At 40.7% G+C, this 12886-nt stretch overlaps 1 protein-coding gene across 4 annotated transcripts in view; it reads left to right on the forward strand.

Annotated features, from left to right (window-relative positions):
- Positions 1–4418, forward strand: part of slc49a3 (solute carrier family 49 member 3) — a 95814-nt gene extending 91396 nt beyond the window's left edge. For all 4 annotated transcript variants that reach the window (XM_043674549.1, XM_043674546.1, XM_043674547.1 and 1 more), the window contains one exon: positions 3559–4418. In XM_043674549.1, coding sequence (XP_043530484.1) covers positions 3559–3698 — 140 coding nt within the window. In that variant the 3' untranslated portion in view covers positions 3699–4418. The remainder of the gene's footprint in view (positions 1–3558) is intronic.
- The last annotated feature ends 8468 nt before the right edge of the window (positions 4419–12886 follow it).

Here is a 12886-nt window from a genome sequence, read left to right on the forward strand (position 1 = left end):
GATCCGCATCCATGAACACCAACTAGCCATGAAGCGACATGACCAGCTATCCCTAGTAGCCACACACTCAGATGACAAGCAACATGAGTTCGACTGGGACAACACTACTATTATCGACAAGCCAAACAGAACAGCCAAGGAATTCCTAGAGGCATGGCACTCATCCACAGATTCAATCAACAAGCACATCGATTTGGACCCAATATACCGACCACTGCAGCGGACAGCTGGGTCTGACAACCGGAAGCGGCAGATACAAATCACTATAAATGCTGGAGGAAACACCACAGAAGCGCTTCACAGGAGGCTCCCAAACACTGAGGATGTCACCTAGACAGGGGATGAAACGTCTGCAACACAAATTCCCAGCTCGGCGAACAGAACCACAACAACGAGCACCTGAGCTACAAATCTTCTCTACATATGAGGAGTGGTTGAGGACTCTGGGTCTGCACTCAGTTAAATTTAGAAAGACGAGGGATGTTTCATTGAAGCTTACAGAATACTGAGAGGCCCGGATAAAGTGGATGTGGAGAAGATGTTTCCACTAGTAGGAGAAGCGTCAGAGTGAAGAGATGACCCTTGGAAATGAGGGATGGAGGAATTTCTTTAGCCAGTGGTGAGTAAATCTGTGGAATGCTTTGCTGCAGGGGGCTATGGAGGGCAAGTCGTTGTGTGTTTAAGAGGTGCTTGATTGGAAAGGGGATCAAGGGTTATGGGAGAAGACAGGAGAATGGGATTGAGCAATATATTGGCCATGATCAAATGTCAGAGCAGACTTGATGGGCTAAATGGCCTAATTGTGCTCCTATGTGTTATGGTCTAATAAGCCTGTGGTAGAAGAGCCACAGGAATAATGAAGGGTTTATGCCCAAAACATTGATTCTCCAACTCCTGGATGCTGCCTCTCCTGCTGTGCTTTTCCAGCACAACACTCGAATTGTTCATTCCTGTCTGGTACAAGAATAAAATGGGAAAGCTGGACCAAATGACTAACCAGAAAGGTTAACAATAGTTTTAGATCCAAGGGAGTAAATTAGATTTCATCAAAGGAAAAGATTTAAGAGGGGAAAGGTGGAGGTTGAACATGATGCAGGGAACATACAAACTGTAAAAGCTTCTGTAAGTGTGTGAAGAGATAAAGATTAGTGAAGACAAATGTAGGTCCATTCCATTCATAAATAGGGGAAGTTATAATGGGGAACAAAGATGACAGACCAGTTAAATACATACATTTTTGGTTCTGTTTTCACCACAGAGGGCTCACATAACATCTCAAACATTTTGGGGAACACTGTCTAATGAGAGAGAGGAACCAATGGAAATAGTGTTGGGGAGTAAAGGTCAATAATTCCCCAGTTCCTGACAAACTACATCCCAGACGTGACCCTTGAAAAGTAGATGCATTGATGGTCAGCTTTCACATTTCTTTAGACTTGAGGACTGTGAATTGGAGGGTAGCTATTGCAACTCCACTATTTTTTTTAAAAATCAAAGCCGAGAATATTTATAGACTGCTTAGCCCGACATTGATATTGGGGGAAAAGCTGCAGTCTGTTCTAAAAGATTCAATAGCAGACCACTTGGAAAACTGTGACAGGATCAGAGAGTATTTAGATTAGATTCCCACAGTATGGAAACAGGCCCTTTGGCCCAACAGGTCAGAAGAGTAACCCACCCAGCCCCATTGCCCTACCCTATATTTAACCCTGACACTATGGGCAATTTAGCACGGCCAATTCACCTGACCTGCACATTTTTGGATTGAGAGGGGAAACCGGAGCACCCGGAGGAAACCCACGCAGACACGGGGAGAATGTGCAAACTCCACACAGACAGTCACCCGAGGCGGGAATCGAACCCAGGTCCCTGGTGCTGGTGCTGAGAGGCAGCAGTGCTAACCACTGAGCTACCGTACCTCCCCGTTTACGATACAGTCATGCTTGACAAATTTACTGGAGTTTATTTTTGAGGATGTAATTAGTGGAATTAATAAGAGGAAATTAGTGAATATGGTTTACTTAGACTTTCAGAAGGCTTTTGATAAGGTCCCACAAGTAATCAGCAAGAACAATTAAAGAACATGGGATTGGGCTAGTGTATCTTGGGGTGCTTGTGCACAGATTCATAAAGGTGGCAAGGTAGTTAAGAAACCATATGGGAGTCCTATCTTTCACTGCTGTGACAGATTATAAGAATGGGGAGGTCACTTGAAAGCTGTGCAGACCTGTGGTTAGGTAATAGAGTACTGTGTGCAGTTATGGTTATTACAATATAAGAAAGATGTTGCCTGGGGTGCTGCATTTCTGCTGTAAGCAAGGCTGTATAAGTTCAGGTTGTTTTCTTTATAGCAGAGAAAGCTGAGAGGGGATCTAAGAGGTGCATAAGATTGAGTGGTATGAAGAGAGACTGGATCAGTTAGGATTATATTCACTCGAGTTTAGAAGAATGAGGGAGGATCCAATAAAAACACAGAATTCTAGCAGGGCTAGATGGGATAAATGCAGGATGACTGGGGAGTCCAGAACCTCAGTCACAGACTGAGGATATCATGTAAAGTCATTTAGGAGTGAATGGAAAAATCTCTCCAGAGAGTGGTGAGCGTGTGGAATTCTCTGACAGTGGTTGTGGATAAAATATTGAATAGTTTTTAAGGAGGTGTTAGATGTAGCTCTTCAAGCTAAAGAAATGAAAGGATATGCAGGAACAAGTTGCTGAATTAGATAATCAGTCATGACCATATGGAATGTTGGAGCAGGTGCAAAGAACCAACTGGCCTACTCCTCCTCTAATATTCTATGTTTCTAATCTCCGGGGGAGAATGAGAATTGGCTCCTTATGTGGTGTGAAAGGATCAGTACAATTAACTGTGTATTAGATTGATGACAAGACTCCTTTAAGGAAGAATGTAAATGTATTGGAAGCAGTCTGCAGAAGGTTTACAAGACTTCTGCCTGGATCATCTTCCCTTGACCTTCTAAGTGGCAGATGCTGTGGTTTTGAGGGTACTTTCAAAGAAGCCTGCTGAGTGGCTTCAGTGGATCCTCTCAATTGTTCATATAACTGCCAATACTTCTGGGATGTAGAGAGTGAATGTTCTAAGTGGAGAGAATGGTGTCAAACGTCTTGAGTGTTATTGGGACTGTACTCATTCAGGAAATGGACAATATTCCATCATACTCCTGACTTGTGTCTTGAAGTTTGTGTGCAGGCTTTGGAGTGATAGCAGGTGAGTTATTTGCCACATAGTTCCCTGTTTTTGGATTGTTAATGTTGCTATTACATGCCTGGTCCAGTTCAGTTTCTGGTCAGTGGTGAATCTCGGGACGTGGGGATTTGGTGACTAAGTGCTATTGATCATTATGGGGAAAATAGTTGGATTCTCACTTGCATTGGTAATTTTCCAGCACTTTTGTGGCATAAGTATTATTAGCCACTTATCAGCCTCAACTTGAATATTGTCCAGACCTTGTACACAGGCATAGACTGCTTCACGGTGTCTGTAATACATGTTTATTGAAGAAATAATCATGCATTCATATGTTTTTTATTTAATAGTTCCTACATTGGTGTTGGCTGCTATCTGTAGCTTGGAAGCTTGCTGCTTTGCACTCTTGTTCCATACAGAGTACAGGCGAGTCAGTGCTGAAGACAACGAGGATTCCTCTGCTCTTCTTGATGGAGCTGTGTCTGAATGATTGTACACTTGCAGGGACCATGTCTGTTTCCAGGAATCTGAAAGATCATTTTATTTTTAAAAATATTTGAAATGTTTTATATTACATATCTATCTGTCTTCCTGTTTTAAAAGTGGACACTGAAGCACACTTTTTTAAATTCCCAATCAGCCTGTGTTTGCCAGGTATTTTTTATCGTGTATTTGTTTTCTAATTTACTTTCTTTACATATTTTGAATATGTAAAGTGTTAAAAATGCAAATGTATTATAAGTAGGAAAGTTAGATTTTACAAATTATTTAAAAGTACATTTTCATTACTGTAAAGGAGATGAATAATCGAGAGCTCAACTTCCAGTTTGATCAATGCCCCTAACTTTTGATGAAAATTGACCATCCAGTAGTGTGTTCTAGAATCTGAGAGATTAGTACATCTCGTACAAGTGCCTGTTGTTTGCCTAGGTGCATTATGCTGTTCAATAAGAGATCACTTTTCAACTTCTGACAAAGCAAATGAAGGAAAAATGACTCGAGCTTAAAAAGTGATTAGTGAGCAGAGGGATCAAACATGCTTGAACGAAGATTAACTAGTGGGGAATAAACATGGGAATAGATGACTAATGAGCAAATGCCAAGAGACACAAATCCCTACAGTGTGGAAACAGGCCATTTGGCCCAACAAGTCCACACTGACCCTCAGAGTATCCCACCTTAACCTATTCCCTATTACTCTACATTTTCCCTGACTAATGCACCTCGCCTACACATCCCTGAACAGTATGGGCAATTTAGTGTGGCCAATTCACCCTGACCTGCACATCTTTGGACTGTGGGAGGAAACCAGAGCCCCCAGAGGAAACCCACGCAGATACGGGGAGAATGTGCAAACTCCACACACTGTCATCTGAGGCTGGAATCGAACTCAGATCCCTGGTGCTGTGAGGCAGCAGTACTAACCACTGAGCCACCATGCTGCTTACTTGACATCTCAATGCTGTTCAGTCAGCCTGCCAGAGAGCTCTGCAACTGTAGGCTGTCTGCAAAAATCCATAAATCTCCAGTATAATGGGAATTGTGTTCTAGGTTCCTACTCCGCATGGTGTTATTTAGGGACCTTTTGTTTTTAATATCTGTTTGGCTCTAAAACATGGGCAACTTAAAGGCTTTGTGAAAAGAAACTCCGTTTTCGTCTTCATTGTATGTGATGCGTTATGAACATATCTTGGCAGAGCAATATCACAAACTGAGTAATTCTCTTGAAACACAGATCCATGCAATGAAAGCCAAAAGCAGCCTCAGTGGATAAAGCTGGTCAGCAGGCTGGAAGACAGTTGCCAACCTAAGAACTTTCTATACAGTGAAGTAACTGAAGCCAGGTGACCGATAGGCTGCTTAAAGCTCCATTTTATAGATAGTTTTATGTGTGGCATGATGACCCTCAAACATTGGCTTTTGGAGTCAGGAACTGAAAGCAGAGGAGCACCTCCTGTTGGTTGTCATGCACCATGACAACAACAACTGGTTACAGCAGCTTGGGAACAGGTGCTATCCACAACAACAACTTGTAACAACACGTCCTGTGTGGTGCCTGTGGCAGAACTTGATTCTCATGCATTGGGTTTTAGTCATCAGCAATGACCCACAAAATGCAACCTTTATATCTAAACCCCATTGGTTGCTGCATGATCATCAGCTCTAGATGGAAGAGTATCACAAGAGCATGTAAAGCACACTGAAATTCTATTGTGCTAGCTTTGCCCCGAAGTCTGTGAAACATTTTAGATGATGAGAAAAAGCAGACATGTTAGGAGTTCCATGAGTGAGAAATGCAGCAGAGCCTTCCGAATATAGAGTAAGCCTAGGTTCATTGAACAAGAATATCATATGCAAGACCCATTGAATACTATAACTGAAGAGTTAAAAGATTAGGCCATGTAACCAGAAAGGAGTCAGCACAAGCTTTGAACTTAGTCTTTCATTTTGAAGGCACTTACAAAGTATCTTGTATATTTGTAATTCGTTAAATGTGTTATTCGAGCTTTTGCTTCTGCATCAGAACACCTTCCAGTGAATGCAGCTATCAGTTTGACTCAGCTATTAACATTTACTTATTGGAGTCAAAAGCTTGTTGGATGAAACTCCAGTTTCTGATTTAAACACAAAATCATGGTTGAAAATTAAGAGGATGTTTGCGGATTGTTGAGGTGAAGTATTAAATTTAGATCCTGTCAGTTTTCCAAACATTGCTTCCTGAATTAGCACCCAAAACATACATTTACTTTGTGAGATTTTGCACTTTACAGATTAGCTGCTAAACAATAAAGGAACAGGTACTTCACAGCAGTTTACTGTTAATGTGTTGATAAAGTGCAATAAATTGCAATGTGCGTGAAAGATCTTTATCGGGCTGTGGAGAAGCTTGTAGCCTTTAATTTGCCTGTTTTCCAATTAAATGCTTTTGGATGATGATCAAAGGGATGGGTTGCAGTTTTCTTCAAGTTATTGATGAAATTTATTTGGCTCCCTCATCCTGTATTTGGTACAGGTCAGAAATAATAAAGGCTGAAACTTGCTATTAATTGGGCTGATTGCGTTTGATCCTTCTAGGTCGTTGCCATGATCCTTTCAATGTCTCAAACAGGTTATTTTCCCATTTCCCCATTTCCCCATGTCTTGCCTTTGCTCATATTCATTTGCTTTCTACTGGACCGTGGATGATTTTCCTAAATGAGATGTCATTTACAGTACTTGTGCAAAATTCACATTGTCAAATTTTCTATCTGGAAGCATTTTGTTTTTGTACTTTGAGCAGTGACAATTAATGAAGTTTAAAATCTATTAGACTGAGTCAGAATTGCTGATCCTGGACCCTGTATTGTCTTTATTTTGAAAAAAAAATTACTATAATTTAGGAGTGCAGTTTACCAAGTAATTATTTTTATTCCTCTGAAAGTGAGGTATTTAAGTATTCTTATTTCTTGGTGAACCACTGTTTGTCTTTTGCAAAAAACAGAAGTAATTAGATTTGTTTTGTTTTGTAACTTTTATTTGGTTTTAGGAGCAATCATCTCATTTGCAGACCTGCTGCTTGTGGGATACAAAATGGCTTATTTCCAAGTGCCTTCGAGTTTCACAAAAGAACTTCACTGAATATTGGTCAACTCAGTTGAACCCATAATACATGATGTTTAGTATTTTGAGGCAGTTCTTCAGCCTCCAGTTTTGGAAGTTGAACAGTCTTCTCAAGCTGCTGGCAGTGACAGACTTGGCATGAAGTTGTTTTCTTTGTATATTAGCTGAATATGACTTAAGGAAATGACAAAGCACCCAAGGAGATGATTTGGCCCATCATATCTGTTAAAATACTTTCAAAAATTATCCGGTTAGATCCACTACACATTTCTTCTTAATCAAAAGCATTTCAGATTCCTTTCAAAACCCTCTTGAAATGCCAGTATTTTGGATATATGTTGTGTGATAGTCTGAGCTTTCTCATCAATTATTGTGAACCTAACTGTCCTGGATTCTGAAGCATTTTCAAAATTTCCAAATTTCAGAATTTGTTAGTGATTTGTAGTGGTTCCTTCAGATTTGGTATCACATTAATTTCTTCAATTTTATTGCAGCTTCACTGTGTACACAAATGTAACAGGTCTGAGTATCCCTTCAAATATTTCTATTCCCAAAGCATACATAATATGAGAGAGATCCTTCAGATCTCCAGTGATAGTTTCGACTTGAAATCTGAAGAAATCTTGGTTGGGGTACCAATCCCTTCTCAGGATTGATCAGACTTCAGTCTGCTTTCCAGGTTGGTTTCCTGATTTTGCTTGCATCTGAAAAGGTAATGATTTATTTTCCTGGTCTCACTGTGACTTACTTATCACAAATGCATTTACTTGTTTTTATAATTTTTACCCATTTTCTTCCTTCCCTCGCCAAAGGTGTCAGTTGTTTGCTGAAGATCCACAGGGGTTTGTCCTCCAACATTTCTCCTGGGTAACCATTAATTAGATGTAACTTGGACAGGAGTCTGTGATGAGATACTGTACTTGAGCTTGAGCCTGGTATTGTCCGATTTCCAGTCTTGTATAGTTGCAGCCAGATGCACTGAATAGCAGCCTGAAGGAACACTGACTGACCTGCTGACTCTCAGCTGAAATCAGCTAACACATCACAAAGCAGAGACCAAACTTTCCAATCTCATTAAATGAGATTGGGGTCAGTGTTTTTTTTATTTGTATTTTATTGATTGTTTTATTTATTTATTTAAAAGAGATAGACCATGTTCAAAATGCTTAACAGATAATGGCTCAAGATGAGTCTATGCCAAAGTGGTTATCTTCCAATTTGGATTAGGGGCTGCAGCTGGCATTGAGGCAGTGGTAGGGGGTTTCACTGCCTTTAGTGGAAATTCTGGCTAAATTTGGTAAAATTGCTTCCAAATATCACTTGACAACTGATCCAAATGCAAGGGAAACCAACCACAACATTTTAACTGGCTATAAATTAAAGAGTAAAACATTAACAAATTTGCATTTATGTAATTTTGTCTTGGATTAAAGATTGTTGATCACTTGCTGATATTCCATTATCATTCTGTAATATCATTAAACTTTTTTCAAATGAAAACTTGTTTTTCATTGTTTTTAAATCCATTTTGGAAAGTCAGCTGTACCTCAACCCCTCTAATTTTTGTCACAAAACCAATAAACCAGTGAGTTTTGAGAAGATTTATAACTCAGGTTGAGGTTTTGGATGTAGGTTTACTTGCTGAGCTGCAAGGTTCATTTCCAGATGTTTCATCCCCCTACTAGGTAGCATCTTCAGTGGGCCTTGGGCTGATAATTCCTGATTTCTATTTATATGTTTGGGTTTCTTCGGGTTGGTGATATCATTTCATGTGTTGACATTAGTTTTGCTTGTTGTCTTTGTCATTTACAAAAATACCATGCAAGAACTGTAACAAACACTACATTGGACAAACAGGCAGAAAACTAGCCACCAGGATACATGAACACCAACTAGCCACAAAAAGACATGACCCACTCTCACTAGTATCTTTACATACAGATTAGGAAGGACACCACTTCAACTGGGACAACACATCCATCCCAGGAGAAGACATACATGAGAATTCCCAGAAGCATGGCATTCCAACCAGAACTCTATCAATAAACACATCGAGTTAGACCCATCTACCACCCCCTGAGAAAAGGAACAGGAAGTGACTTCACTACAGGAAATGACATCACCAACCCAAAGAAACCCAAACATATAAATTGAAAGCAGAAATTATCAGCAGTGCTTTGCCTGAGGCCCACTGAAGATATTACCTAGTAAGGTGACAAAGCATCTGGAAATGAACCTTCCAGCTCCGCGTGCAAACCTACATCCAACACCAATAAGCCAGATTAGTTCTGAGTAGACATTGATTATAGTGATTTATCTGGAGGTTGAAAATCTTAAGGTGAATGTTTATTAATCTATCATGCTGACATTGGAGGACTCCGGGTATTTAGGGAGACATTTTCACTGATCTTGTGTTCCTTTTGTTTCTGTGAGGCAGTCATTTATAACAGCAACCCATTCAGTATGTGCTGGCTCTCTGAGCAACCAGTCAGCCCCTGCAGTCATGCACGTTTACTTCCTTCAAGTACTTAACCAATTTTCTTTTGGAAGTTGATTGTTTCCACTTCCTGCACCCTTGTGGGTGATGAGTTGCTGTATGAAGAAAAATTCATATTCATATTGGTCTTGCATTTCTTGCCCATAGTCTTTAGAGCTGTCCCACCCCTAATTCTTGTACATTAATAAGAATAACTTTTATCTACCTTACTTAAACTTGTCAAATCCTATGGGTATATGCCACACTCCCTTCAATCTGTTTTGCTCTAAGGAGAATCTGTTTCTTCAAACCCAATCTGGCAGTCCTCCTAATATATCCCCACCCCACCCCCATTTATGCCCCCCCCTCCCCCAATTTATCCCCATCCTCCTATTTATCTCTCAAGCCCCCTTACGTGGTTGTACAGGATCAGTCAGCTTCATAGGTGCTAACAATGAAGACAGGTTGAGTAGGTTAGGATTATTTTCATTCGAAAGACGGAGGTTGATGGGGGGGGAACCTGATTGAGGTCTACAAAATCATGAGAGGTATAGACAGGGTTGCTAGTGGAGGAGGTAGAAGCGGACACGATAGCATCATTGAAGATGTATCTAGACAGACGTGAATGGGCAGGGAGCAAAGGAATACCGACCCTTAGAAAATAGGCGACAGGTTTAGATAGGGGCTTGGAGGGCTGAAGGGCCTGTTCTTGTGCTGTAATTTCCTTTGTTCTTTGAATACCAGCACCTGTAAGCATGAAACTATTGCAAGAGTCATAACAACACTTAAACAGACCCTTCAGCCTGACTCATCCATGCTGACCCAGTTTTTCTAAACTGAACTAGTCCCATTTGTCTGCTTTTGGCCCATATCCCTCGCCTATCCATGTACCTGTCCAACTTATTTTAAATCCAATAATTGTACTCTCCATTTCCTCTTTCCACATCTCCATGTTCCCAAACTAAATTTGGCCCAAATCTTTCCTACTAAAGTACTTATGCAAATGCCTTTAAAATGTACCAGCTGTAACTGCTTTCATTATTTCCTCTGGCAGTTCATTCTATACACTAACTACATTGTGTTTTTTTTAAAAAAAAGTTGCCCCTCAAAGCTTTTAAAAATATCCTCTCACCTTAAAAATATGCCAGCCAATTTTGAACACTCTCATCCTCAGGAAAAGAATCTTTATGAACCACTAAAGGTTACCTGTCAACCTCAAGCTCCAGTGGAAAAAAAGTCCCAGCCTGGTGGTGGCTGGTACAATTGCATTCCACATACGCACCATCCTTTTGAAAATATTGCTCCTCGGGTCTTTTTATAAATCCTCCTTGTCTCACCTTAAACCTATGCCCTCTAGATTTGGACTCCCCTATCCTGAGGAAAAGGCCTTGGCTATTCACTTTATCTATGCCCCTCAATTTTATAAACCTCAACAAGGTCACCCCTCAACCTCCTACATTCCAGGGAATTTCAGCCTCTACTTAACCTCTCCAGTCTCCGTAACATTCTTGTAAATCATTCTTAACCTTTTCCAGTTTAATAACTCTTCCTATAACAGGGTGATCAGAATTGTATGCACTATTTCAAATGTCCCAACTCCTGTGCTCAATGCTGTGACCGATGAAGGCCTTCACCATGCCACTTTCATGAAACTATGTACCTCCACCCCTAAGGTCTGTCTGACAACACTCCCCAGGTACTGTCAGTAACTGTGTAAGTCCTGCCCTGGTTTGTCTTACCAAAATGCAACAACTCTATTTACATTAAACTCCCTCTGCCATTCCTCAATGCATTGGCCTAGTTGATCAAGATCCCCTTATACTTGTAGATAACCATCTTCACTGTCCACTATAGTACCAATTTTGGTGGCATCTGCAAACTTACTAAACATGCTACCTCTATTCTTATCCAAATCATAGAGACAGCAGCATGGAAACAGAACCTTTGGTCCAACTAGTCCACATCTCCATGTTCCCAAACTAAATTTGGCCCAAATCTTTCCTACTCAAGTACTTATGCAAATGCCTTTAAAATGTACCAGCTGTAACTGCTTTCATTATTTCCTCTGGCAGTTCATTCTATACACTAACTACATTGTGTTTTTTTTAAAAAAAAGTTGCCCCTCAAAGCTTTTAAAAATATCCTCTCACCTTAAAAATATGCCAGCCAATTTTGAACACTCTCATCCTCAGGAAAAGAATCTTTATGAACCACTAAAGGTTACCTGTCAACCTCAAGTCCAGTGGAAAAAAAGTCCCAGCCTGGTGGTGGCTGGTACAATTGCAACACTTACGAGGTATTTGGATGGGTATATGAATAAGAAGGGTTTGGAGGGATATGGGCCGGGTGCTGGCAGGTGGGACTAGATTGGGTTGGTGTACCTGGTTGGCATAGATGGGTTGTACTGAAGGGTTTGTTTCCATGCTGTACATCTCTAGGACTCTGTCCTAGCCCCCTATCTCTCTCACAAGGTCTTGTTATCACGTAGTGACTAACAATGGATAGTGTATGATGGCAGGCTAACAGTCTCCATTAACAGCTATTCACCCTTCCAGCCAGATTGTTATCAACTCATTTGTCTTTGGGCTCTATCCATTCCAATTATTTACTCCTTACCATGTTTCTTCTCTTTTCCCCTCATCTCCCCATTTTCCATATATACCCTGTGAACTAGCATTTCCTAGCTGCCATCAGTTTTAAGGAAGGATCCCCATACCTGAAATATTAACTTTGATTTCTCTTCACAGATGCTGCCAGACCTGCTGAGCTTTTCTCAGCAACTTCTGTTTTTGTTTCCCAGCCTATTTTTATAATTCAAGCACTCCAGTTCCAGCAATATCCTGGTAAATTTCTTCTGTGCCCTCTCCAATTTGATAATATCCTTCCTATGGCAGAGTAAACAGAATTAGACATAATACTCTAGGAGAGGCCTCCCCATTGTCTAGTACAGCCTCAAAGTAACATTCCCAATTCCTATACTCAAAGATCTGAATAATGAAGATAAGTGTACTAAACACCTTCTTAACCACTCCATCTTTTTTGGCTAAGAGTTATGTACTTGCACCTGTAGGTCTCCGTTCTACAATACTACTTGGGGCCCTTCCATTAATTATATAAGTCCTGCCCTTGTTTGTTTTAGCAAAAGCCTTGCGTTCATCCAAATTAAACTCCATCAACACAGTCAAGGTCAGCTCCTTGCACTGGAAAACAAGCTTTGGGGAGACAAAAGAGCTTTGCCGAGTTGATGGTCGTCTAGGTGCAGTCAATGTTTGTCTCTGTGGGTGTCTTGGGTAACAGGCCATAGAGCAGTGTCCTGCATTGCTGAGCAGGACAAACCTTTACAATAGATCCCTCAAAGTTGCCATCCAAGTGGATAGGGTTGTTAATGAAAGCCAAAACACCATAGGCTTTCTTAACCGGGGGATCGAGTTTAAGAGCTGCGAGGTTCTGCTACAACTCTACAAGTCCTGGGGAGACCACACTTGGAATATTGTGTCCAGTTCTGGTCACCCTACTACAGGAAAGACGAGGCTTTGGAGAGGGTGCAGAGAAGGTTTACCAGGATACTGCCTGGTATGAAAAAAGGCTGACAAATTTGGACT

This window comes from Chiloscyllium plagiosum, chromosome 32 (assembly GCF_004010195.1).
Source record: "Chiloscyllium plagiosum isolate BGI_BamShark_2017 chromosome 32, ASM401019v2, whole genome shotgun sequence".
In the NCBI taxonomy this organism is placed as follows: Eukaryota; Metazoa; Chordata; class Chondrichthyes; order Orectolobiformes; family Hemiscylliidae; genus Chiloscyllium; species Chiloscyllium plagiosum.